The 27,690-nt window shown below is 38.5% G+C and overlaps 1 protein-coding gene across 2 annotated transcripts in view; it reads left to right on the forward strand.

Annotated features, from left to right (window-relative positions):
• ABCA6 (ATP binding cassette subfamily A member 6) overlaps nt 1–27,690 on the forward strand; it is a 58,546-nt gene that overhangs the window by 22,951 nt on the left and 7,905 nt on the right. For both annotated transcript variants that reach the window (XM_044247549.1, XM_044247550.1), the window contains 19 exons: nt 505–615; nt 1,002–1,177; nt 1,381–1,500; nt 1,741–1,879; nt 2,673–2,763; nt 3,856–3,995; nt 7,227–7,343; nt 8,541–8,721; nt 9,088–9,254; nt 11,677–11,810; nt 13,476–13,613; nt 17,155–17,262; nt 18,108–18,281; nt 18,720–18,833; nt 21,349–21,465; nt 23,112–23,189; nt 24,706–24,797; nt 25,722–25,842; nt 27,368–27,485. In XM_044247549.1, coding sequence (XP_044103484.1) covers nt 505–615; nt 1,002–1,177; nt 1,381–1,500; nt 1,741–1,879; nt 2,673–2,763; nt 3,856–3,995; nt 7,227–7,343; nt 8,541–8,721; nt 9,088–9,254; nt 11,677–11,810; nt 13,476–13,613; nt 17,155–17,262; nt 18,108–18,281; nt 18,720–18,833; nt 21,349–21,465; nt 23,112–23,189; nt 24,706–24,797; nt 25,722–25,842; nt 27,368–27,485 — 2,436 coding nt within the window. The remainder of the gene's footprint in view (nt 1–504; nt 616–1,001; nt 1,178–1,380; nt 1,501–1,740; nt 1,880–2,672; nt 2,764–3,855; nt 3,996–7,226; nt 7,344–8,540; nt 8,722–9,087; nt 9,255–11,676; nt 11,811–13,475; nt 13,614–17,154; nt 17,263–18,107; nt 18,282–18,719; nt 18,834–21,348; nt 21,466–23,111; nt 23,190–24,705; nt 24,798–25,721; nt 25,843–27,367; nt 27,486–27,690) is intronic.

Below are 27,690 nucleotides of genomic sequence, written 5' to 3' on the forward strand. Positions count from 1 at the left end.
GGTTAAAGCTTCTGCCTTCAGCTCAGGTCATGATCTCAGGGTCCTAAGATCAAGCCCTCCATCCGACTCTCTGCTCAGCAGGAAGCCTGCTTCCCCCTCCCTCTCTGCCTGCCTCTCTGCCTACTGGTGATCTCTGTCTGTCAAATAAATAAATAAAATATCTTTTTAAAAAAAAAGAAAAAAAAGAAAATGTAAGCTAGGAAAAAATAGAGTATGATAAAAATGTTTATTTACATGTTCATATATGCACACCTGTATACAGTGGAAGTAAGTGTGTTACAGTGTTAATACTTGGAATTATAGTTAAGTTTATCTTCATAAGTGGTTATAATTATTTCGGAAATATTCTACAATAACTATTATTTTAGCAGCCGGCAAAATATTGGATATTATATGTTTTAAGTTTGAGAATACACAGCTAAATAAATTTTTTGTTCTGCTTTTGGAAACAGCTCTTTCTAATGCCCTCTTATTTATGATGCTAATATTTTATTTTAAAAACAGACTTGTTCTTTGACATATATGAAGGTCAAATCACAGCAATTCTGGGTCATAGCGGAGCTGGCAAATCTTCATTGCTAAATATCCTTAATGGGTTGTCTGTTCCAACAGAAGGTGAGCAAAAAGAAATTTCTCAAAGGCGAGATGTCTAGAGGTCATGTGTTGCCTTTCTTATTTTAAGGTGAAAGTGCTTAAGAAAAAATAATGTTTCTTTATCTAACATTGTTTACCAGACTATAGGATTTTGACTGTACTTTATATTTCACAAATTTTTATAAAAATCATTAGCCTTATCCCATTGCTATGTGATATTCCAGAGAAAATATATGCTACCCTGAATGTAGATATGTTAAGATTTATTCATAGTTGTTAATAAATTGTGAAGTCATTATTTTAGATTTTTGTGAATATATGCCAATATTTTCCTGAATAAGATCTTTAAGTGTTAATAAAATGTATTATCTTGCCCATGTTAAATTATTTTCAACTTCTATTTTTAGGATCAGTTACCATCTATAATAAAAATCTCTCTGAAATGCAAGACTTGGAGGAAATCAGAAAGATAACTGGTGTTTGTCCTCAATTCAATGTTCATTTCGACATACTCACTGTGAAGGAAAACCTCAGGCTCTTTGCTAAAATAAAAGGGATTCAGCCACAGGAGGTAGAACAAGAGGTAAATGCTCATGCTTAGATTAACAAGCTAAATTTGCCAAGTTAAATCATGACCTAATCAGAATTTGCCTTCGTGATTTACCTGCCCTGTTATGAATACAGCTTTGTCAGTGAGGTCCTAGAGTAACTACCTGGTGTAACATAGTTAAAATTGTATCGTATGAATCGCCTTGGATTTTAAGTTTTGTGTATTTTCTCGCGTAGGTACAAAGAATTTTGTTAGAATTGAACATACAAAACATTCAGGATAACCTTGCTAAACATTTAAGTGAAGGACAGAAAAGAAAGCTGACTTTTGGGATTGCCATTTTAGGAGATCCTCAAGTAAGTGAGATTCTGCATGCCTTGGAATACAGAGTGCTTAGTAAAAGGTCAAGTTCTTCTTTTAACCCGAAACGTGGTAGAGATTTCATTTCAATGCATCAAGAGAGAATCCGCTGTAAAACTACGGATATAAGTATATCGGACCTAAATGGCTGGATAGTTACCATTTGTTATCCATGCTGCCCTGTGGGAAGAGTCAATGTGGGAGAGCTATATTTTATACATTATCATTTTCTGTAGATTTTGCTATTAGACGAACCAACTGCTGGGTTGGATCCCTTTTCAAGGCATCGAGTGTGGAGCTTCCTCAAGGAACACAAAGCAGGCCGTGTAATCCTCTTGAGTACCAATCTCATGGATGAAGCTGACATCCTGGCTGGTAATGATTGGTTTTATCTTAGTTTTGTAATAAAGAAATTGGGAAATGTGTATTTCTAAAATAAGCACTGCACTCCCATGACTTTCATGTGTCTTCCATTTCAAAACAGTCTGGGGAATGGCAAGTTTAATCCCCCTCTAGAATTCCTCACTGGCTGTGAGGAATTTGCTACATTATGCTACATTATGACCATTAATAAAAAACTGTAGGGTTTTTTTTTTTTAGCTTTCAATTAATTTAAGCATTGAAATCAGTATACGGTTGAAAAATAATCACTTATTCTTTAGAATATGGAGTGGAAGATGTGACAATGTAATTTCTGTGTTTTGTTTTGTTTTGTTTTTTTCAAGAAATTTTGGAGGGCACAGAAATAGACTGGAACTCATAAGCTTATTTTAAATGCATCAGTTTTAATGTGTGTTTCAAAATTTTTAATGTATGTTAGGTACATTTATTTTCTTTTTTTTCCTTTTTTTTTTTTAAAGATTTTATTTATTTATTTGACAGACAGAGATCACAAGTAGGCAGAGAGGCAGACAGAGAGAGGAGGGGAAGCAGGCTCCCCACTGAGCAGAGAGCCCAATGCAGGGCTCGATTTCAGGACTCTGAGATCATGATCTGAGCTGAAGGCAGAGGCTTTAACCCCCTGAGCCATCCAGGCACGCCTAGATACATTTATTTTCTATAGAGCACTTCTCTTTTAGAAATCTGAGCATTGGCTCCTCACCTATATTTTCTAGAGAGTGAAGAAATGACTACCATCAACTTTTCTTTCTTGCTTCCTTTTAATCAGATAGAAAAGTGATCATGTCCAATGGGAGACTGAAGTGTGCAGGGACTTCTGTCTTTTTGAAGAGAAGATGGGGTCTTGGATATCACTTAAGGTAAAGACTTTGGGGATGTGAGTGTGTGTGCATATGTACATATATATGCTTTCTTTTTTTAAAAGATTTTATTTGTTTATTTGAAAGAGAGGGAGAGAAATTGCGTAAGTGGGTGCTGGCGAGGGGCAGGGGAAGAGGTAGAAGCATGCTCTTGCTGATCAGGGAGCTGGATGTAGGGCTCAATCCCAGGACCCCAGGATCACAACCTGAGCAGAAGGCAGATGCTTAGCCAACTGAGCCACCCAGGCACCCTATGTTTTCAATACTGGAATTTCAAAAAGTCAGACAATTATGAGGGACAGTTGACTTTATGCTTCATCTTTGCCAGACTCTTGGCTAGGGTTTCCCAGATGTTTTTCCTGCCTTCTTGTATCTTTGTAATGCTAATGACAAGCAGAATGTCCAAGTTCTAAGTCTAGGCTCACAGATCCCAGCAAGGCTACTTCATGGACCACTTTTCCAAGTACCTGCTCTGTGCATCCTCAGTCTCTCTCTTCTTCCAACTGTCCGTCTCCCTCAGCTGATCCATACAGTCCTGTAACATATTTTCATTCTTGCATTGGGCACAAAATCAAATAATTTCAGAGGCTAGTATCAAAAGTGGGAGAGAGTTAAGAGCACTGTAGCTAATAAGAAAGTGTGTGCAGGTGAAAAGTACTTTAAAAAACCCAAACCAAAAACCCTATGGCCAAACAAAACGTGCATGTAGGCCAAACTTCCCTATTAGTCACTAGTTCCTGATATCTGTACAATCTGGTGTGATTACTTTCCCTAAGCAATTTCTTCTGTCTAATGTTCTTGCCTTGCTCTATTTATCTCCCTATTTGAAAGACAGTCTCCCTTCCAGCATGCATGTGTTTGTATATTTGTAGCTGTTCTGAATTTATGCAAACTCCTCTGTATAGATCATAAGATTTTTGGAACTGATGGTATTATTATTATTACTTCTGTTGTTGTTGCTTTTTACTCATTTTGTTTGTTCCCTAAAGGCAGGTAAAAGTAGTACTCAAAGGTTAGGTATGCAGTACAAGCCTGCTTTTGTAATAGCAGTAGAGAAAATATAAATCAATGATCTTTTCTTTTAAATATTAGTTTGTACAGAAATGAAGTATGTGATCCAGAAAAAATAACATCCTTCATTAATCATTACATCCCTGATGCTAAATTAAAAACAGAAAACAAAGAAAAGCTTGTGTATACTTTGCCCATGGAAAGGACAAATAAATTTCCAGGTAACTGAAATACAATTACAATGGCATGAAATTTGGGAGCAAGCGTTCACCTCATTATTACAGCTTTCATTACTTAATGGATTTGGATTTTGTCTTAGGTTGGGTTCTTTAAAAAGCAGAACTTGAAATGAGGACTTTAGCGCACCTTTTTTGGGTAACTGACACCTAGAAACACCAGGAGGGAATGGGGACATGAGAGTGAGAAGCGAAAGAGGCTACGGGAGTTTGCATTATCGAGGGGATGGTTGCAGTACGAAATTGAGATGTAATACCATTGAAGTAAATAAGTGAGTACGTGAGCAAGGGGCTCAGAGTTATGTCACAAGAGCGATGAGAAAGCTGGGGTATTTATTGGACACTCTCCACCCTTCCTTGGTTAAGAGATGCTCTCAGGAGCATTAATTTTCTAACCCACATGGCTTGTGCTCAACACAAGCTTGGCATACTGCACAGCCCAGAACGAAATGCCTTCAGGCAGGGCTTAATAAGCAGATTTACTGTGTATGTAGGAGTATGGAAGGGATGGGTGTGGAGCACAAGGTGTCTGCTATAAGGTTCCCTTTTATATTTTAATTTAATTGCGTATATATTTTGCAGAAAAAAAAAACCACATAGTTTATTTATTCTACAAAAGTATTCACCATAGGTTCCCAGTCTGCTGAGTAGCAGACCCAACCTAGGATTTGTTTGATAAGTAATTCTAATAACAGCTAACTCTTTGTACCATGTTTGCCATGAGTCAGGCACTGTTCCTAATAGTTTCCTATACATCAGTTCATTTAGTCTTACAACCACTCTATGAGGTAGGTGCTATAGTCTTCCGTGTCTCACAAATGAGGAAATAGATCTGTCTTTTTGTTATAAAAATGTTCTTTTTTATCTGAACATTGAGTTTATTAAAGGTTTAACTCTCTGCAGCCCTGATTTAAAAGAGGTTCATTTGGATGATTCAATCTTATTAAGCAACTACTTAGGGATTCAGATTAAGTCTGACCCCCAAATAAGGCAGCTCTCTGTGCCCTTCAGGAGCTGCAAGATGGTGTTCTCAAATCCATAGGCTATACCGTGTTATTTTATCCAATGAGATACAACTAGGCTTCTTTTTTCATTTGGGGAAGGAAAATAATGAGCTATATGTTGATACCACTATAAGAACATGTCCCACCAGAATTCCTGGTGTTAATGTTTTGGTCTATGGCAGTCTCTTTATGCTGACCCTAGGCCTCTGCATGTCCAGTGGCATTCTTACATCCTATCAGAAATAGAGGGTAATAATCAATGTTTATTGGGAACCTATTATGTAAAACTCAATGCTTGAGACACTAGTGATATGGAATTAAATAAGACATCTGAGTCCCTGCCCTCACCGAGGTTACATTCTGTTGGGTGGGGAGAAGTGGACATGCACAATAAGCCAAGGTATATTACGATTGTATAATGCATACATTATATGTGTTGTATAATGCATACATTATACAGAATGTATAATCCTTGTTTATCAAGGTCACATGGTTTAGAGAGAAAACCAATGTCAGGCTATGGGTTTATATAGAGTGCCAGAAGTACGAAAGAAGAAAATGATCAAAAACATTCCAACCAGAGGGAGGGGAAGAGATGTCTGGAGTGTAGCGAGTGCAGGAGGAGACTGGCAAGTGGGAATGGGTAAGGTTGTAGGAGTAGATAGAGGTTCGAGCATACAGCTGTAGAGGCCACTGTGTGGTGTTCAATGTTATCTTAAATGCACTGAGAAACCACTGAAAGTCATTAAATGGGGATTGATGTGATGTGACTCACATTTTCATTTTCTGGCTATAAAAGTGCACTCTAGATATAGAAGAAGAAGAGTAGATGCTGGGAGACCAGCCATAGGACCATTTCAGACTTACAGGTGAAAAATGAGATCATTGTGCGACCATGGCACCCACTGAAAGATGGATGAAAAATCCAGAGGGACTTCTAGAATCTTGGCTCAAGTCACCAGGTGGAAGATGGTGTCATTTGTTATAAAATGATGAGAGAGACAGTTGGGTAGGATGGAGAAAGAGGAATTAGTGTTCTGTTTTAGAAACGTTTGCTTTGAGATGCTTTTAGACTTCAAAGTGGAGATGTTAAGTGGTTAAAGATACAGTTGGTTATAGGATATTGGAAATCAGAGAATACTCAAAGTGAGGGTTGGATTTGGGAATCTTAGCATACAGATGGATTTCATGCAAAGTGATTGGATTTGAATGTATGGAAAGAGAAGGTGAGCCAGGACTGAGCCCTCAGGAGAAAGTAGAGGATGAGTAAGAGAATGGTGGAAATCAAGAGCTCCCCGCCCCCATGAACTTGAAAGAAAAACAAAAGAATATGTATGTTTTTATTCATTCAAGAGAGACAATGTTTGTAGAAGGACGAAGGAGTCAGCAGTTTTGAATGTCCTTGAATGAGAGAGGGAGAAAAAGAGAGAGAGAGAGCTAAAAGAATTTTTAGAAAGCTCTTGTCCGTTGAATTTAGGATGTGGAATCGTTGATGACCTTGAGAAGAACAGATTCTGTGGAGGGATAGAGATAGCATTTAGATTCGTGGGGGTTCAGTTGAATAGGATGTGACCAGTTGAAGGGGATGAAGTTGACAAATCCTTGGGCCATGGGTGCATGTGTGTAGCAGGGGGCCCAGTGGGGAAGGGGGACTGGGGTTTTGCTTTTTTTGTTACTTGTGTTTGTTTACTGGGTTAACTTCTAGAGCATTTTTCCTGCTGTTTGGGATGGCCTGGTACATGTAGGAGAAATTGATGACACAGGCCAGAGAAGGGCAGGAGAGATTAATTTAGGAGGTCCTTGAGGTACCTGAATGGAACAGGATTCAGAACGCAAGTCAAAGAGGTACACTTTGGTGGGAGCAGCTCTAAGTCATCCACCCATACAGAACCAAAACCCAAAATACAGGTAGAAATTAACATTGATTTGTGCGGAGGTGAGAAGAAGTAAGAAGTAAGTGTTCTGGAAGTTCATGTGTTGGGGATATAAAATAGAGTATAGATGGTTTGAGGGTAGAGAGGAAAGTTCTGACATATTCAATTCAGAGAAGAAGAACATTCTATTAAAATTTTGCTTTTGCTTACTGTGATACTCCAAAGACATGTAATTCCTGAACAATATTCTGGATTACCTTTTAAATAAATGTTAATTTACTGGGTTTTGTTATCAGTATGATATTTAAAAATATATCTCTTCTGGTCTGTTGCCTTAGACCTTTTCAGTGAGCTGGATAAGTGTTCTGGCCAGGGTGTGATGAGTTATGACATTTCCATGTCAACTCTGAATGACGTCTTCATGAAACTGGAAGGAAAATCAACTATTGGACAAGGTAAATGCATTGTTTGACTAACAGAAAATCAATTTCCAAATAATCATGAATTAATTTGGGTATCTTCTAATTCTTTACACATGATTTACACTAAGGAGTGTGAATAATTCCAAATCTGACTAATGTTGGGAAAGGTTGTATTGTTTCCTAACATCATTACTAGGACTGAACACTGATCCCTTTTTGGGATATAACAAATTTGTCCTTGCAGACTCTTTGCTTCCTAGTTCAGCAGTTTTCTCCTATTCCCCAGACGCTCACTGCTCCTTGGATATTCTGAGGATGTGAAAGGCTCTCAATCAAGGTCATGAAGTCTGAGCAGATATTTCTTATAAAAATTACTCCTAGCTTGTTCATGTAGAAAATTTCACGAAGGTCACAATAGAGAAAATGCTAGGATCATCTCCTGTGTATTTTAATGGATTGTAATAATAAGAAGGACAATCGGGGCACCTGGGTGGCTCAGTGGGTTAAAGCCTCTGCCTTTGGCTCGGGTCATGATCCCAGGGTCCTGAGATCAAGCCCTGCACTTCCTCCTCTCTCTCTGCCTGCCTCCCTGCCTACTTGTGATCTCTGTCTGTCAAATAAATAAATAAATCTTAAAAAAAAATATATAAAAAAATAAGAAGGACAGTCATTTACAGAACCTCTACCCAGAAACTTTGATCAATGTGTGGATATAGTGTATTACCTTTCTCCAATAATCTTTCCAACAAAAGGCATTGGCACCATTCTATGCAGGAGGAAACTAGACACTTAGGTTAAGTGATTGGTCCTAAATCATGCCACTTACAAGTCATGTATTTGGGAATCAGGTACAGGTCTGGTGACTTTAGAGCTGGTAATCGTTCACCCACATTTTGAAATTATCGACAGCTTAATAGCTGACATTCAGGCATCAATGATTGATTATTTCTATGGAGAATATTTCTTGAAATCCCTCAGAATATTGTTACATATGGAACCTTTTATGCCTTTTCAAAGGCTAGGCATAACAAGGTCACCTTTCACTGAATTCTTCTTTGGGTATGAATTTAGTTGTATCATTGAGTTTATTGAATGTGGAGATTATAAATTTAATTTGTTTCTTACATTGTTTGCTTTGTAACCATCGTAAAACAACTTCTAGTGTTATGAGAAAGAGAAAACTGTGATGTCCAAGGATGGCATTAATAACATGTGTGCATGTGTGTGTAGATTTTGAACAAGCAGAAATAAGAGGCACAGAAGACCTACACGAAATAGAGCCAGCTTGCTCTTCTTTCCCTGAAATGCAAAAGGCTGCGAGTGACATGGGCCTCTGGAAAATGCAGATCCTTGCAATAGCACGGCTCCGTTTCTTAAAGTTAAAGCGTGGGAAGAAAGACCTTTTGATTCTGTGAGTATTAGAGGACTGTACTTTCGTTAGTGAGTTTCAAGGGAGGGTTCAACCAGAAGAGAATTTAAAACTAGAACATACTACCCAACATTCTTGCCAGGACATGGATAAATACAACATTTCATTTTACTAACAGTAGGAATGCTTGCGTGGTAGGATTTAATTAGCTTTCTCAACAGGGCTGCTTAGTTTTCATGGTTTGATCGCCCGATGTTTATATAGCCTTGCCTTGGGTACTGTGTGGGGTGCGAAGGCCTGACTTTCAGAATTGCAGCACCTATAATCATGGCCGGCATAGACTGTGTAAAGTCTGATGATCAATAAAATTGCTACAAATTAATGTGGTTATTTTCTCTTTATTGGTAGACTCTTGGTATTTGGGATTGCAATGTTCCCTTTGATCGTGGAAAAGATAATTTATGCCCTATTAATTCCAAAGAGTGATTGGGAATTTAAATCTGAACTGTATTTCCTCTCTCCTGGACAACCTCCAGAAGATCCCCGTACCAGCCTGTTGATCATCAATAACACAGGTGAAGAGAAAACAAAATTATAATCCAGAAATACGTTATTTTTATGTAGAGGGGAAAGAAAGCAAATCATAAGACAAGAAAATAATGTATTTAGGCTTCATTCATAGAAAATATTAATAGAAAATATTTAAGGAAAATAGGGGAGGTATGGTGTATAGTTCTGATTTTGGAGATGACGGAGACGGTGGGACAAGAGAGAAGGAGTGTGGTTTCTATATAACCTGGTTAAAGCAGATTTTCCTATCTACCTCACCTCCCTAAGCTATTATGTGAGAGAGAAGGAAACTTGTACATTGATTGACCGAACCACTCTATTTGAGATCTCCTTGTTACAGCAGCCTAAACTGTTCCATAAATATTACACACAAATAATAGCTATAATAATAATAATAATAGATATTATAAATAATATTATACACAAATGTTATATGATTGACATATAAAGAAAAATTTTTTATACCTTATGCCCCTCCAACAGGACCTAGGAAGATTCCTTAAGACAATTTGGTACCCATGCTCTTGTTAACCTAAATTAGGGGTAATTGGTTTTGTCTAACTCTTTAACTTTGAAGAAGTACTTGTTTCTGTTTAAGATATAAAATACATGTATATATTCATATATATATACATATACATATACATGTAATATATACATAGTCATATATACAGCCATTAAATATTCATATACACCTATGACTCAGGGTGATGGATTCTCCTCTTTATACAAGGTGGTCTTTTAATTTTTGCTCTCATTCTTTTCTATTTGGGTTTTAGAAAGTAAGTTTTATTCACTCTGCTACCTTAAAATGGAAATTTTTGCATATTATGTATCTTATTTCTAAGATCTAGAAATTTTCAGCCTGTCATTGTCAGCCTGTTCATTTTTATTTTTCAATCTATCATCGTCTCGTGTATATGTTTTCCTTTCCAGTTACTCGAAGAACAATATGCTTGGATTAACTTACTTATTTTTCTTCCCTGTACTCAGTTGTGAAGTATTTTGGGATTTAAGTTTGGGGCTTCTCTGCCGTCTTGTTCCTCTTTTCTCCAAGTATGATGATTCTTGGTAAGATGTTCATCTTTAAATCAGGGAATCCCTGTTTGCCTAAGGGAATGTGGGTAACCATGAAGGTTTCCTACCTTAGGTGACTGTGGAGATGGAGTGTGGATGCACAGAAAGCTTATTTCCTATGTATATGTTCCTTTCCCACCCGGTAGGAATGCTGATTCATCTGGGGCATGGTCCTGTCTTAGGATCCCAGAACCCCTTCTGAATGTCCCCAGTATGAATTCCATTTCAAAGTCCAAATGACCAAAAAATGAGAGTCCTCTTTTTTTCTTTTCTCATTCCATCCTGTCCTTGTAACTGTCGAGGATACTCTAGATCTTGCCCTGCTCTTTTCCTCAAGTAGTATCTCTTAAAAAGTAAATCTGGGGATCTGTGTGCTGGGGACAATGGCCCCTGTTGCCTGTTCCATGTGGACCACGGGGAAAGAACAGCAGTCACTTTGTTTCAGGCGTGGTTAACCAGTTAATGAGCATGGCTGTGGCTTCGGAGCCCACTTTGCCCCCTGAATTTGTCCACTCTGAGTTTACATTTCTTGGACATTGGTTTTAACTTTGTCGTTGTTAGCTCTTGTGTGCTCTAGGCTGTGGGTTTTCTTAGCTCTTATTTCTCTGTCAAACAATCACCTGCTTTCTCCTTTAGGGGCATATCAAAAACTTTGGTCTAATAGTGGCACTCTTTTCATTTCTTACTATATATATTTCATTTCTTGCTAAATATATATATTTCATTTCATTTCTTACTGTGTTTATACTTCATATATTCATATATCTTATTAAATATATATTTCTTTTCATTTCTTACTACATATATTTCTTTTTTTACTAAAAAATATATATATATACACTTGGGTAATAAATATGTATGTAAAATATTTTTTTCCTAAAGATTTATTTATTTATTTGTTCAGTTTTAAATATTTTATTTATTTATTGGTCAAAGAGAGAGAGAGTGCACAAGCAGGGGGAACTGCAGGAGAGGGAAAAGGAGAAGCGGGCTCCCCACTGAGCAGAAAGCCAGACGTGGAGCTTTATTCCAGGACCCTGGGATCATGACCTGAGCCGAAGGCAGATACTTAACTGACTGAGCCACCCAGGCACCCCTAGAATTATTTTGTTTTAATAGTCACATGGTAACTGCACTAAACAGAATCATAAAACTAATTCATCACAGCTTAGTGTTTGATAAATAAAAGATGGTAGAATGAGTCAATATTATTATTGTGATGCCCAAAGACACATGCCTTCATATAATATTCTATAAATATTGACTTCAAATTGTGTATGTGGTTTATTTTAAAATTTTGACATATATCTTCTTGCTTTTTATGGCCTTCTGTTATTGATTTCATGGTAGGATCAAATATTGACGATTTTATACAGTCGGTGAAGCATCAAAACATACTTCTGGAAGTAGATGATTTTGCTAACAGAAATGGCACTGATGACCTGTCGTACAATGGAGCTATCATAGTTTCTGGCAAACAAAAGGTATCTTTGCATCTTGGTTTTGCTTTCATTTTTAACTGTTTTTATTTTTTTTTCCAATTTATTTATTTTCAGAAAAACAGTATTCATTATTTTTTTCACCACACCCAGTGCTCCATTTAACTGTTTTTAAATGGCAGTCAACCTAGCTAGTGTATAGCAATTGAATTTAGAATATTTGGGGTCATTATCGAATAAGCTGTGAAGTTTAAATAAGCTTTTATAAAACATTTTCAATCTTAACTTTGAGATGAGATGATTTTTACACTTGAGAGGAGCTAAGTGTAATTGCATTATTCAGATTCAATAAAATATTAGACCTGATAAGTACCAACCATGAATTTAAAGAATTTTCCTCAATGGCTAACTACTCAAAAGACATTTTGGTATACAGTTGACCTTTAAACAACACAGGGGTTGAGGTGCTGAACCCCTGCACAGTTGACAATCCACATATAACTTTTAAGTCCCTAAAAACTTACCTGCTAAGAGCCTACTATTGACTGAAAGCCTTACCAATAACGTAAGCAATTGATTAACACATACTTTGTGTGTTATACATATTGTATACTGTATTCTTGCAATAAGGTAAGCTAGAGAAAAAACAATGTTATTAAAAACATTAGGAAGAGAAACGCATTTACACTACTGTATTGTGTTTATCAGAAAAGATTCACGTATAAGCGAACAACGTAGCTCCAAACCACGTTGTTCAAGGGTCAACTGTATGGAGAAGATACATTAAGTACTATAAAAGTCAGGAGAAATCTCTGAGAGAAAAGTGTCCTCAGTCTCCTGTTAACATGTTTCAATTTGAGTAAAAGAGTCCAAGGGCCAGAGATTATTCCAGGTACAAGTCTGTTGAAAAATACATCTTAATTGTGAGTACAACTCTGAGTCTTACTTAAAAGCTAGTGAAAAGCAGGAAGCCAACGTTAAAGGAAGCTACCTCATTATTTCTTGCTATAAGGAAAATAAAAACCAAAACAAGAGTCTTAAAAGATACATCACTGAATTCTGTTCCATCTAAACTAAGGACACCAGAAAAACCGCAGTCTTACTCTGTTGTAGGTCAGAAACTAACGTAGCATTGTTTAAAAAAAAAAGTAATCCCTTTGTGCCAACTGTAGGAAACTGCGTTGCTTAACCATTGCCTTGTTTTTTATCTAACGTATTTACTACATGAACCCATAGAATATATAAACACTACTGAGCCTCTTGATACATGCATAAACATTTTCATAAACATGAAGAGTGTACATATTATCTTAGCATAAAAATGGATCACTGGCAGTGTAACCATGAGTATTTTATGCACACTCTGCTTATCTCCTATCCAGGAAATCAGAGTTCCTTTGCTTACTCGCTGTAAGCTGACTGTGTCTCCTTATCAGGGCTACCTTTTTATTCCGTTATTTGAAATTTCCTCAACAGCAAGAGGACAAAACGATCTAAAATTAGTCATACTAAGAAAAATCCATATTGCTGGCTCTCCAACCAATTAATTATCTCCTTTCACAGATAAGGAAGCAGAAGCTCAGCAAGGTCACTGAACTTAAGGATGGTCACACAGAATGGGGCACTACTGAGATTTTAATATAAAAACTTTTTCTTTGTTCTTTAATGACGGAATTAACCTCATTTTATTTGTTTTTATTTTATTCAAAGGATTACAGATTTTCAGTTGCCTGCAATACTTTGAGACTGCACTGTTTTCCTATTCTTGTGAATATTATTAGCAATGGGTTACTTCGAATGTTTAATTGCACACAAAATATTCGAATCGAGAGAAGCCCGTATCCTTTTGTAAGTACTGGATTTCTCACTCTGAACGATTAAGAATATGGCCAGCACCCTGTGTTTTCCCTCTTTAGCTTTTAAATATTCACCATTGGTCGCTAATCCTAAAAACCTTTTGTCCTGACATTTGAAACATTATATCTAACAGAATATGATTTTTCCCCCGTTGGTATTATCAAGTGCTCATGGGGGGGAATACTTTTCAATATGATGTCATTGTCTTCTAGAGAAGCTTCTGGAAAGATACACCCTTGATGGTGGATGTGTATTGGACAGCGTGTGAGTGAGGTTGGGGGGGGGCATGTAAACTGAATTGGAAATCAGGAATACTTGTAAAACAGCTATAGACTTGTAAATCTAATCTAATTTGTTGGTGGACCATTCATTGACTAAATGGATAGTAGAATTTGCCAGTTCTCAGCTATATGCCTTCTGATTACTTCCTTCAGCTGCCTGTAGTTGTGTGCATTGTGGGGGTGTCTGACGCACACGAGCTGCATCTTCGGGGTTTTGTCAGCTGGCTACAGCCTGGGTTTAGGTGACGGGAAGCAGGAGTGGGAGCCAGGAGAGCAGGAACACACTGCAGCCTGGGCTCCAGTCACCGTGCTTCCTCCCTTTGCACCACCTCCCTCACCCCAGTGCGGACGGGACGGTCTCCTTGCTTCATCTTCATTGGCTTCTCCAATCTTTCCACAACCTGGCACGAGTATTTTCTCTCTATTTGAAGGCCTGAAGGTAGTAGTGCTTTTCTGGTTAGACCCTGAGACTCAAGAGGGATCTCTTGAAGGTGACCCAAACGGTTTCAAACCAGAAGATTGGAAGAACAATACATAGGATTAGAAATGGAGCCATCGGAAAAGGAAACCCATTTTGTGACAAAGGGGTTGAATTCAGTTTTGGCTTCACTGCATTCATGGTGCTGGGGGTACGTGCATGAGCAGGTGGACAGTAATACGTGAACGGCCAGCGATGGACACAGGCACCTATGAGTTGAAGCCACCACTGACCGTGCGAGCTGGGACAGTGCTAGGGTCGGGGTAGGGGGGAGAGCTCTGAAGGGAACTCTCCAGAAGGTAGAACCAACCAGCAGTAGAAAGGCATAGATGGTATCCCCTCTTGGTCTTTTAGTGTCCTCATATCATTACTTGTTTATTGAGGATCAGATAAAGTTTGATCCTGGCTACTCTCGTAGGCATCCCCAGAAGCACACACTCTTCTTCTCTCAGCCATTTTTATGAAGACAGTAATGGATTTTCGTCCCTGATGAAACACTCGAATTGATCCTTGGAGCCTCTAAAGTCTTAAGTAAAGCTTGAGAGCTGTAGAATTATTTTGAGACAGGCTATGGCACTGCTGGACTGTGATTAGGTACAAGCAGTCCTATACCAAAGCAGGGGCCCAACCTCAGGCAGATGCTGATTTGGGGATGGTGATTCAAAGTTGCTCTCCTTGCCCACAGGCTGTGGGGCATCAAGTTTTCTTTTTAGCTCTGGGTTCCTTCCGCGCACATTCGACCCGCTGCTGATGGCTTCACATATCCATCGCTATGTCAGCTCAGAAAGACCTGCTGTTACTCAGGCCTGAATGATCTGTTTCTCCAGGATCATAAGTCCCAAATTATTACTTTTTGCATGGTGGCAGAAACACATGACATAAAATTCTCCATCTTGACCATTTTTAAGTGTGCAATTAGTAATGTCAGACATGTTCAATTACTGTGAAACAGATCTCTAAAATGTTCTTATCTTGTAAAACTAAAACCTTGTACCAGTTACACAAGAACGTCCCATTGTCCCCTTTGCCCAGCCCCTGCAATCATCATCCTACTTTCTGTTTCTATTAACTACTTTGGATACCTCCTATAAGGGCAATCATATTGTATTTGGTTTTTGAATAATGTCCTTGAAATTCATCCTTGCTGTTAACACTTGACAAGCTTTCCTTCCTTTTAAAGGCTGAATTATATTCCACTGTACGTATATACCATGTTTTGTTTATCCCTTTATCTGTTGGTGGACATTTGGATTGCTTCCACCTCTTGTCTATTATAAATAGTGCTGCTAGGGACATGGGTGAGAAGATATCTTTGAAACTCTGATTTCAGTTCTCTTCCATGTACACCCTGAAGTGGGTCCTGAGTTACACTTTACTCTTTTTTTTTTTTTTTGCTAGGAGTTAAAGCCTCATGTTAAATGATCAGAAATCATTTCCCCTCCCACATTCATGCATAGATGTTACTGAATTAAGGCATGCATTTTTATTTTTATTTTTCAGTATTTCAAAAAGCACATTTTATGATGTGCTTTATTAGTTTCAGAGGTAGAATTTAATGATTCATCAGTTGCATATGACACCCAGTGCTCATTGCATCCAGTGCCCTCCTTACTGCCCATCACCCAGTTACCCATCTCTCCACTCACCTTCCCTCTAGCAACCTTCAGTTTGTTTCCTTTAGTTAAGTGTCTCTTACAATTTGACTCCCTCTCTCTTTTTCTCTTATTTATTTTTCCTCCACCTTTCCTATGCTCGTCTATTTTGTTTCTTAAATTCCACATATAAGTAAAATCATATAGTATTTTTCTTTCTCTGACTAGCTTATTTCACTTAATGTAATACTCTCTAGTTTCATCCACGTCATTGCACATGGCAAGATTTCATTCTTTTTGATGGCTGTGTAATATTCCTCTGTGTGTGTGTGCGCGCGTGTGTGTGTGTTTGTGTGTGTATACACATATGTATACAAATACACACACACACACATACATACACATACATATATATCTACCACATCCTGTTTATCCATTCATCTGTTGATGGACATCTGGGCTCTTTCCATAGTTTGGCTGTTGTAGACATGGCTATTGTAAACACTGGGGTGCGTGTACCTTTTCAGATCACTATATGCGTATATTTTGGATAAATACCTAGTAGTGCAATTGCTGGGTCATAGGACAGCTCTATTTTTAACTTTTTGAGGAACTTCCACACTATTTTCCGGAGTGGCTGTACCAGCTTGCGTTCCCACCAAGAACGTAAGAGGGTTCCCCTTTCTCCACATCCTCTCCAACATCTGTCGTTGCCTCAGTTGTTAATTTTAGCCATGCTGACTGGTATGAGGTGGTATCTCACTGTGGTTTTGATTTGTATTTCCCTGATGCCGAGTGATGTTGAGCATTTTTTCACATGTCTGTTATAAGAAGAATTAATACCTATTCTTCTGAGACTGTTTCAAAAAATATAAATGGAAGGAAAACTTCCAGACTCCTTCTAGGAGACCAGCATTACCTTGATCCACAAAAACCAGACAAAAACCCCACCAAAAAGAAGAATTACTGGTCAATATTCCTGATGAACATGGATGCAAAAATTCTCACCAATATAGCTAAGAGAGCCTTAGAGGGATTATTCCCCAGGGATCCCATGGGATTTATTCCTGGGCTACAAGGGTTGCTTGACATCCTCTGATCAATCAATGTGATAGAGCACATTACTATTTGTTTCATTTTAAAAAATAGTCACAAGTTTAAAATACCTTTTATATTTGCAGGACATTTTGATCTACTGGACAGGACTGCCAGAAGGTTCTATGTTCTTGTTTTGGGTTGTGTGCAGCATTTCACCTTATATCTCCATGAGCAGTGTCAGTGATTACAAAGTAAGAGAAGGGGAAAAAAATGAGAAACTTCAGGGACTCCAGTAATTGTGATTTAAATGCTATGTGTTCAAAATGTTTTCCTGTAAGAAAAACATATAAGCATATGTCTGATTTAGATAATGTAGTTAAGCATTATTTCTGTCATGTCAGAAATTTTACTTCTAAGAACACAAAATATTTTTTACTTCGAAATTGCAGGAAACATGCAGTAATTTTACAGGGACTCAAATTAATCTATACTTGTAAAGGGGACTATTACACAACTTTTGATGACATTATTTCCCAGTGAAAGGGAAGAAATCATTGATATTTAAATTGAGGACAAGACTTAAGACTTAAATCCCCTTTCTACTGTGGCAAATAACCTTTTTGGTTATACTTGCATTTGGTCATGTCTGTTATTCAAGGTAAAACCATTAAATCAGATTTAGAGAGGTCATCCTTCATTATTCTGAACCAGCAACCTTCATAACATATTTGGATAATGGATAATTTATTGTCCTTCAGTTCGCAGAATAATATCTCTTTTGAAGGAAGTTTATGCTTTGATTATTATGAGATCTGCTTTTCTGCTCATTATGCATGAGTTAAAGTGGTGCTGGGAATCAAACTTATAAAATAAAACAATATTCATTTTCACAGTGACCTTCCTTATGGAATTGCTGTTTAGACCTCGAATTCCAAATAGTATATACATCATTAAATTGTTAGAAGATTTAAACTTTTATTTTATTTTATTTTATTATTTATTTATTTATTTTATTTATCTTAAAATCTCTCTCAATGTGTTTGTTTCGAATTTGGATTTCAACTGAATCTGTGTATATCTTGTGTTTTCTCATCAGAAGAGAGCTAAGTCCCAGCTATGGATTTCAGGCCTCTACCCTTCTGCCTACTGGTGCGGGCAGGCACTGGTGGATATCAGCTTCTTCGTTTTCCTTCTCCTTTTGATGTTTTTAATTTTTTACATAGCCAACATAACAGATATTTATATCACAAGTCGAATTGTGTTCAGTCTGGTAAGTAACACATTATATAGACAATCTCTTATAAAGTAATTCCATGATAAATTATAACATTTGGTATTTTCTATAAGGAAGACATTTTCATTTTTATTTTGTCATTAGTTAAACTAAAACAAAAAAATTCAAAGTGCATGCATAATAATTTTTTTAAAAGATTTTTATTTATTTTTTTGAGAGAGAGAGAGAGAGAAAGCACGAGTAGAGGGAAGGGGCAGAGGGAGAGGGAGAAGCAGGCTCCCTGCTGATCAGGAAGCCCAATGCAAGGCTCCATCCCAGGGTCCCAAGAGCAGGACCTGAGCCAAAGTCAGACACTTTACCGCGAGAGCCAGCCAGGTACCCCTGAAGGAAGATATTTAAAAATATGTGTAATTTAATGTTTCCTTCTGTTACTACTTCAGTGTTTAACTTGGGTATTATTTGTATTATTTTCAGGTTGTATTTGGACTCGGTTATGCAGCATCACTTGTCTTCTTGACATATGCGATATCATTTATGTTTCGCAAGTGGAAAAAAAATAGTGGCCTTTGGTCGTTTTGCTTCTATATCGTAAGTTACATATTCACACACATAAACAGAGAGATAGAGTAACTTTCAGGGGAACATAAAAATAATCATCTTTGCCTTGAGAAATATTATAGTATAATACACATTTACAATTTCTAATTATTTTCCCTTTTTCTTTCACTGTCCTTGTCTATTGCACTTTTATACCACTGAAAAGCTACATGTTTATGGAATATTTGATGTCAGATTTGAAAAAAATATATGCAACATCATCTGGTATAATTCCCCTCATTTTATAGAGGGGAAAAAAGTTGAGTACATGTTTAAGGCCACATAAAAATCACGGATGACTCAAGAATAAAACTGAAGTCTCAGACCTTATGTTCATTCCTGATGTCAAAAAATATGAGGTAGTAGGATGGCTAGCAATACTGTTTTAAAGTTTATGTTGATCAACATCTTGATTTGAGGGGGCTGAATCATACATCTTCACGGAGACCTCAACCAGTGTGCAATAATTTTATGCCTGATACGAAGAACTTATAATTTCATTTAAAATAGATGTTGAGGATGTGTAATGTGGTAATTGAGCTTTAATTATGCAATTTGTATAAATTTAAACTATGCTAGTCTTAGGACTCACAGAGCCTATATTAAAATGTATCAGATGATGGTATGTGCAATTGTTCTTTTGTGATCTTCGATATATTTGGAAGGAAAGTATAGGCAAGGTCTCCTCATTACTGAGTGAAGCCACACTCAGCTGTTAATTTGTTTGGACTGTTAATTTGCTGGACTCTCCTGGCCCGCAAGATGTGGCCCTTCATAGGTATCTTAGGCCCCTGTCTAGTAAGGAAGGGCCTTTCAGCCCATGGTGAAGGGATAATAGTGCATCTTCTTAGTACCGTGAGCGATACTATGTTTCCTCTGATGTGGTTTGCAGTCCCCTCTTGTTCTAGTGAACGAGAAAAGAGGAAAAAACAACTCACAAAAGAAGTAACTTGGAAGCTTAGTAGAGTAAGAGCTGTTAGCTAAGTAGACCAAGAGACTTGTAGTTATCAAAAATAAGGAACTGGGAGAAAAAACTAGATACATGTGATGTCATGAAAACCAAGAGGAGAAAAATAATGTCAACTTGAATAATCACGTGACACCTTGGCAGAGAGATCGTGGTGGTTGCAAAATGAGAAAGGTTTTTTGGATTTGCCATCTAAAATGTTTATTGTGCTCTGACTGAATACTTGATTGCAAGTTATTGGATTTTATTCACAATTGCTTTTTATTTGTAGATTATGTTCCCCCCAAACTGTAAGTTTATTTGTAGATTACTGTAAGTTCACTTAGTAGTCACACAATATTCCCCTACATAACAGTCCCACAAAACAGTATAGTTTTCTGACCTAAAGACTTAGGAATTATACCCACATAGGGTTTTGAATTTCAGCTTTGTCACTCACTAACTGTGTGGTGTGAGGATGTTATTTCTTTCTCTGAACCCTGAATTTCACATATATAAGGAAGGTATAGTAAGAATGACCACATTATGGAGTTGTTGTGAGGATTAAAGCAAGCAGAGCATGCTAAATTCTTTTTTTTTTTTTAAGATTTTATTTATTTATTTGACAGAGAGAGACACAGCGAAAGAGAGGGAACACAAGCAGGGGGAGTGGGAGATGGAGAAGCAGGCTTCCCACTGAGCAGGGAGTCCGATGCAGAGCTCGATCCCAGGACCCTGGGATCATGACATGAGCTGAAGGCAGATGCTTAATGACTGAGCCACCCAGGCGCCCCAACATGCTAGATTCTTAATGCCTGGTGTTCGTTTAATATTCAGTGAATTTAGTAGTTACAATTCTTCATGTTTTTATTGTAATTCATACAGTAATAAGATCCAGCAAAAGTTCAATACAGTGCTCAACACACACTTGTTGACTGATAAACTCATCCTTAGAACAGTGAAAAAGTATCTTTATCCCCCATCCCACATTTACCAGTATTTTAACAGAAAACAAGTCCATTGCAATCAAAATGCACACTCTCGTTAAAATTATTTGTTTGGAAAGGGGAAGACATGAACCAGAGAGGACATTTAGAAAGCTTTAGTCTAGGTGGGAGGCAGCATGGACTTTTTAATACAACTACCTGTTTAGCTTTCCATCCAATATGGCTTTTATACATTCACAATATTGTTACCTTAGTAATAAAAAGTTTATTTCTCTTTTATCTTATTGTCTTAGATGATTCTTAATGCACTTTCAGAAAGCCTACCTGGTTACTTTAGCATTCACCTTAATCTCCAGATTTTTATAGTCTACCTGGTTACTTTAGCATTCACCTTAATCTCTGGATTCTTATTGAAAGTTTTTCTGTTGGGTAGCTGAAGATCTCATTTATTCTCATTAACAAAACCCCTCTCTCCCTTTCTCCCTCTGAAAGGGGTGAATCTGTATGCGAGAAAATTCTGATGTATATGAGAACACTTACATCTTAAATATTTTCCCTACTATCAATGGACTGCATATGTCTGACTTGCAATGTATTTTAACTTGCCTTGTAGACCTCAATCATTATGTTTGACATTGTGCTGCTTCATTTCAACTTGCCTACCTTGATTTCTAGCATGGTATTTATTCCCTCAACTACCATGGGTGGATTTCTAGCTTTTCTGACAAAGGTAAGAAATATTCCCAACAGTGTCATTAACTTTGAACATGCAGATTTTTAAAGTGCTTCACCCCAAATCTATAAAGACAGAATGCAGGCTAGTGGTTTCCTGGGGTTGGAGTGGGAATGGGGATTGGCCACAAATGCTTGTGAGGTATCTCTTTGGGGTGATGGAAATGTTATTAAGTTGAATTGTGGTGATGCTCTCCCAACTCTGTAAATTTACTAAAAATCCTGGAATTGTCTACTTAAAATGAATGAATTTGATAGCATAAAAAATTAACCTCAATAAAGCTGTTTAAAAAGCTTTGCCATATGCTCTATTGCAAAACACAAGCATTGTCAAATGCTATTCAAAACGAATGGCAGACTGAAAAAATGTTGGCTCGTTTAATGGGTATTCATTATCCACTGCAAGGATAAAATCATATACAATACCATTTATTTATTCAAAAATATATATTAAACAGTATTCTGTATTAGGCACTGTGCTGGTCCTTGGGGACACCTAATGAACAAGACAGCACATCCCTCCTTTCAGAGAGCTTGGTGGAGATGAAGACAGACCTCAAACAAGTCAATGCAAAGGGCTTAAAGGATCAAAGAAGAAGGGTAAAGTGGCAAGCACAGGATACATAGCACTGCTGACACAATCTAGAGAGTCAGAGAATTCTTCCTGGGGAAGCAATGCTTAAACAGAATTCTGAAGAATGAGTTAGAATTAATTAGCAAGAGAGTAGGGCAGAAGGTAAGCATGTTCTGTGGACAGAAGCAAAGACATTGAAGGAAGAGAGACCAGGAGGCATTAAAGAAGCCTTGACTTAACCGGAAAGAAGTGTACAATGGGATGACCCCAAGAGCCCAGTCAGGAACATACCCTTTAGAGCCCTACACCATTCTGGATGAAACTTCAGCAAAAGTAGAGAAAGCTGCCCTCATCGCTTGTGTTCTTGGGATCCTGGGAAAGACTTTTGTCTATAAAAACACTTTTCATAACATAATTTAAAAAAAAAAAAAGAGAGAGAGAGAGAATAAAACTTCTGAATTTCCAATCATAAAAAATCACTTTTCCATTAATTGAGCAACACTTAGAATTCTCAATTAGAAATTCATTCCTTTGCTTAAAGCATTTTCTTCCTAAGATGTAAGCAGACCTACGAAGCGAGCTACATTAACCTAGATCTGTCGTACATTGTTTAGGAGGAATGAGTTACTTTCTGAAGGCACTGATCGATGAAGAAAGAATAACATTATGGGACTAATTATTTTCATGGGCAAGTCACCACCGGGGTAGGAAGGGGCTCAGAAAAGGCTCTTGAGGGACATTTAGGACAAACACGGTCATCCCCTGTTAACTTTTCACAATGCAGGTTCCTCTCTCTGTTATGCTTTCAGTAGACTTGAGGCAAACCCTAAACCTAAACATTAAAGAAAAAAATCGGAAAAGAGGAACAGACATAGTTACCTGTTCACTGAGAGATAGTGTTGAGTGGGCGTCTACTTTCTTTTCTGCAGGGAATTGCTTGTCACCAGTGCCCACAGGGGGGAATCATGCTTAATGAAGGAAAAATGCAATATGTGGAATTCCATATTATTGAAATGCAAATCATGAAGGGATGAACTTGCGTTCAGGTGTTTTTCTTTTTGTCTTTGCAGAGAGCTTATGAACACCAACGAAAATACCCAGACCACAAATATGACCCGAGTGGAGTTGATCTTCTAGTATGCCTAATAGTAAGACAGACTTTCTACCTCTTCACCCTTTTTTTTTTTTTTTTTTTGGAGGGGGTTAGTTAGTGTTGGGTATCATAACCATTTGGTTTGTCTAATGTGTGCCAACTTTGAATATGTTTTTAATATAGTCTCAGAATAAGACTCAGAATAAGACCCTTCAGACATGATTCCAAATCACGAGTTATTTTTATGTGCCTGTGTGGACTGTGTAGGTCCAGAATGTAATGTCAGATTAATTTTTCACATTTGTTTGTTGCCATCTCCAAATTTGAGAGACCTTGTAAGAAATACAAGTGCAACGTCACTGAAATCCTTTGAATTAGAGATTAAAAAGGGCAACGTTGTATAATAAAAATGAAAGGGGAAAATGATTATATTGGTGTATTTCAGCCGACACTGACAAGGTGTCACTGCTTTTCTAGGCAGAGGAGCAAATATGGACAGAAGTGCCTGCTCTCATTTATACCGTGGTGGAAGGAGACAGATAATATATATGGTGTCAGATGGTCAGTCAGGAAAAGCCTGATTGAGAAGCAAAGATATGAGGGGGACAAGGGGGGCAACCTCCAGGGATAGCCTAGGAAAGAACATTCTAGTAGGAAGGCACAGGTGATGCTGGCTTGTTCCAGGGTCAGCCAGGAGGCCAGGGTGATTGTGGCCAAATGCCCAAGGGGAGAGTAGCACAAGAGAAGGTCATAGGAGTCACAGGATGAAGGACAGGGTGGACGGAAGGGGCTGCACAGAGCAGTCTAGGTCACTATAAAGACTTTTTAAATTTTCTTTGAGTAACCGAGAATCACTGGAGGGTTTTAAGCAATGCAATATGATCAGACTTACTTTTTTAAGAGTACTTCTTTTTTTTTTAATTCATTTTTTATTTTCAGCATAACACTATTCATTATTTTTGCACCACACCCAGTGCTCCATGCAATCCGTGCCCTCTATAATACCCACCGCCTGGTACCCGACCTCCCACCCCCTGTCCCTTCAAAACCCTCAGATTGTTTTTCAGAGTCCATAGTCTCTCATGGTTCATCTCCCCTTCCAATTTATCCCAACTCCCCTCTCCACTCTAACTCCCCATGTCCTCCATGCTATTTGTTATGCTCCACAAATAAGTGAAACCATATGATAAAAAGAGTACTTCTAGTGACTGGGTTGAAAACAGATGTTTGGGGCACAGGGAGGAGAGGAAGGAGGCCAGGTAACAAGGTGTTACACTATTGTAATGGGAAATTATGATAGCCTGGACCTGGGCGGAAGCAGCACAGGCAGGGGCGAGAAGTTGGGTTCTGGGTAATTTTGAAGGTAGAGCAGATAGAATTGGTTGACAGACAGGATGTGGATTGTGAGAAGAAAAGAGGCAGGTGCCACCAAGCTGGATTTTCCCCCTGATTTGTAAAAATGGTTCTCATATATATTTTACCTGAAGACAAAGGGCACCAATTTAATTCAGATGTTTAAGGAATATTTGTGAATTTGTGCCTATAGATAACTGTTTTTTCTTTGTTCCTAGCCTTACTTGCAGGCTTTGTTATTTGTTTTTATCCTAAGATGCATGGAGACAAAATGTGGAAAGAAAATAATGCGAAAGGATCCCGTTTTCAGGTTGGGATAAAACTTAAATTCGAGCTTAATATCATACTTTAACGTTCCTCCATAGTGGGCCGCACTACTGACCTGTTAATGTGGACTGATATTTGCAACATAAGCAGGAAGCCGGTTTTCACGATGTCCATGGATTCCTGGCTGATTGCCTGGTAATAGGACTTTCAGCCAGAGATCTGCCACTAACCAGCGGGAGGTTTTCAGTTCCTCAGAAATTTGATGAGTACTCAGATATGCCATTTTTTCATCTGAGATGATCACGCGTCCTTGAAAAGAGGAGATGGGATGGAAGTGGCTGAGCAGCCTACTGTAGGTCAGAGTGTTCCATAAGATGGCCATTGTACAGGGGCTCCTGGGTGGCTCAGTGGGTTAAGCCTCTGCCTTCAGCTCAGGTCATGGTCTCAGGGTCCTGGGATCGAGTCCCGCCTTGGGGTCCCTGCTAAACAGGGAGCCTGCTTCCCCTTCTCCCTCTTCTCCTTCCCTTGCTTGTGCTCTCTCTCTTTCTCTCACTCTCTGTCAAATAAATAAATTCTTAAAAGAAAAGAAAAGAAAAGAAAAAGATGGACATTGTGCAGGGGCTCCAAGAAAGGTGAACAGGGAAAGATGCTGAGGACAAATGTCCATGCGACTCAGATGGGCTCAGAGTCAACAGAGACAAGGTAGGTGACCTGATTTTTAAAGAAGCAGCAGTTGTTGCCAGCACATGGGCAAGGGTCAAAGATTCTAACTGGAAGAATGACAGCAATGAGAAGGGGATTCTGGCAACCGGGATGGGAATTCTCGGTTAAAGCAGAAGCAGTCTTCACAGGGCCATGACCGTCACCAGCGCATTGAGAGAAAGGATGGCAAACCACAGAGAAGCTGATTTGAGGGACGTCCTGACTAACGAGAAAACCCTATGTCCTACGTTTCATTTCTCTACAGAATTTCCCCCCATAGTAGAGGTGCTCGACCTAATCCCGAAGAACCTGTCGATGAGGATGACGATGTTAAAGCAGAACGGCAAAGAGCAGCAACTGCCCTGACCACTTCGCAGGCAGGCGAGGTAGAAAAGCAAGTGACAGGGGCGCCTGGGGGGTTCAGCTGGTTGGCTGTCTGACTTCGGGGCAGGTTATGGTCCCAGGGTCCTGGGATTGAGCCCCATACGGGGTTCCCTGCTCAGCAGGGAATCTGCTTCTCCCTCTCCCTCTGCTCCTCCCCCCCCACGCTTGTTTTCTCTCTCTCTCTCTCTCTCTCTCTAATAAATGAATAAAAAATGCTTTTTAAAAAGATTTTATTTACTTATTTGACAGACAGATATCACAAGTAGGCAGAGAGGCAGGCAGAGAGAGATGGGGAAGCAGGATCCCCACTGAGCAGAGAGCCCGATGTGGGACTCGATCCCAGGACCCTGAGATCATGACCTAAGCCGAAGGCAGAGGCTTTAACCCACTGAGCCACCCAGGTGCCCCATGAATAAAAAATTCTTAAAAAAAAAAAAAAGAAAGAAAGAAAGAAAAACAAGTGACAGAGTGGATGTTAATGGACCTACATTCAAGAACTGTCAAGAAGAGAGAAAACCATATGCTGGTTTCCATTTCAAAAGTTGGGAGCTTGGTGTATTATCATTGTTCTTAAATATGTAGGTGCTTCTTAAGAGTATCCCAGAAGCTCAAAGGAGCACACGGAACATAATGGTTTTATTTGTTCTTTAGAGGAAAATAGGCTTTGATAACTAGAGCCGTAATTTCAAAAGCAAAAAATTTCATGAGTTGGAGAATTTGTGTGAGATTTATTATAAAATGCTGAATAGGGATTAGGATTTGAAGGGTTATTCTTTTGTCTGACTTAGATGTTGTGATGTGTCCATGAGCCTAGACTCTCCTGGGAAGGCAAATGAGCCAGTTTCCCTGAAGCTATACTGTTTTATTTTAAAAAAATATTTTATTTACTTATTTATTTGCAAGAGAAAGAGAGAGTGACTAAGCATGAGCAGGGTGTCTGGCCAGAGGCAGAAGGCGGAAACAGACTCCCCGCTGAGCAGGAAGCCTGACGCGGGGCTCCATCCCAGGACCCTGCAATCGTGACCTGAGCCAAAGGCAGACACGTGACCGACTGAGCCACCCTGGCTCCCCTATATTGTTTTATTTTAGAAGATAGATTTAAGAGATTTAGAGATATTGTTGGCATCAGTGAACGCAGGTTACATTTGAAACAAGCAATATAGATTACTGTCAGTTTAACATATACTCCGTTTGGGGGCACCTGGGTGGCTCAGTCCTTTAAGCCTCTGACTCTTGATTTGGCTCAGGTCATGATCTTAGGGTCGTGGGATCAAGTCCTGTGTAGGGCTCCATGCTCAGTGGGGAGTCTGCTCCAGATTCTCTCTCCCCCTCTCCCTCTGCCCCTCTAGGCTGTGCTTTCTTTCTGTCTCAAAATCAATGCATATATCTTTTTTTAAACATTTAAAAAATGAAAATAAAATAGATTTTGTTTTATGACGTAGAGTAAGAAAATTTGCAATAATGAGAACATAGGAACGTAAAGTCTCTGAAGGTTAAGAGGAAAAAGCACACTGTCCTCTATTCCAGAAACCTGTCATAATTGCCAGCTGTCTGCACAAAGAGTACGCAGGTCAGAAGAAAAGCTGCTTCTCCAAGAGGAGGAAGAAAATAGCAGCAAGAAATATCTCCTTCTGTGTTAAAAAAGGTTTGGAAGAATCACTTAACCTGATTCACCATTATTTCAGAAATGCCCACTGAACATCTCTGGTATAAGTACCATTGTACTTGCTAGAGGGTACATGCAAGCGTTCATTCATTCAACATGTATTTCTTGAGCATGCTAGGGACCTTTGGGTTCTGGAATAGAATCGTGAAGGAATTAAGAAAGTCCCTGTTTTCATAGATTTTTA

This window comes from Neovison vison, chromosome 5 (assembly GCF_020171115.1).
Source record: "Neovison vison isolate M4711 chromosome 5, ASM_NN_V1, whole genome shotgun sequence".
Lineage (NCBI taxonomy): Eukaryota > Metazoa > Chordata > Mammalia > Carnivora > Mustelidae > Neogale > Neogale vison.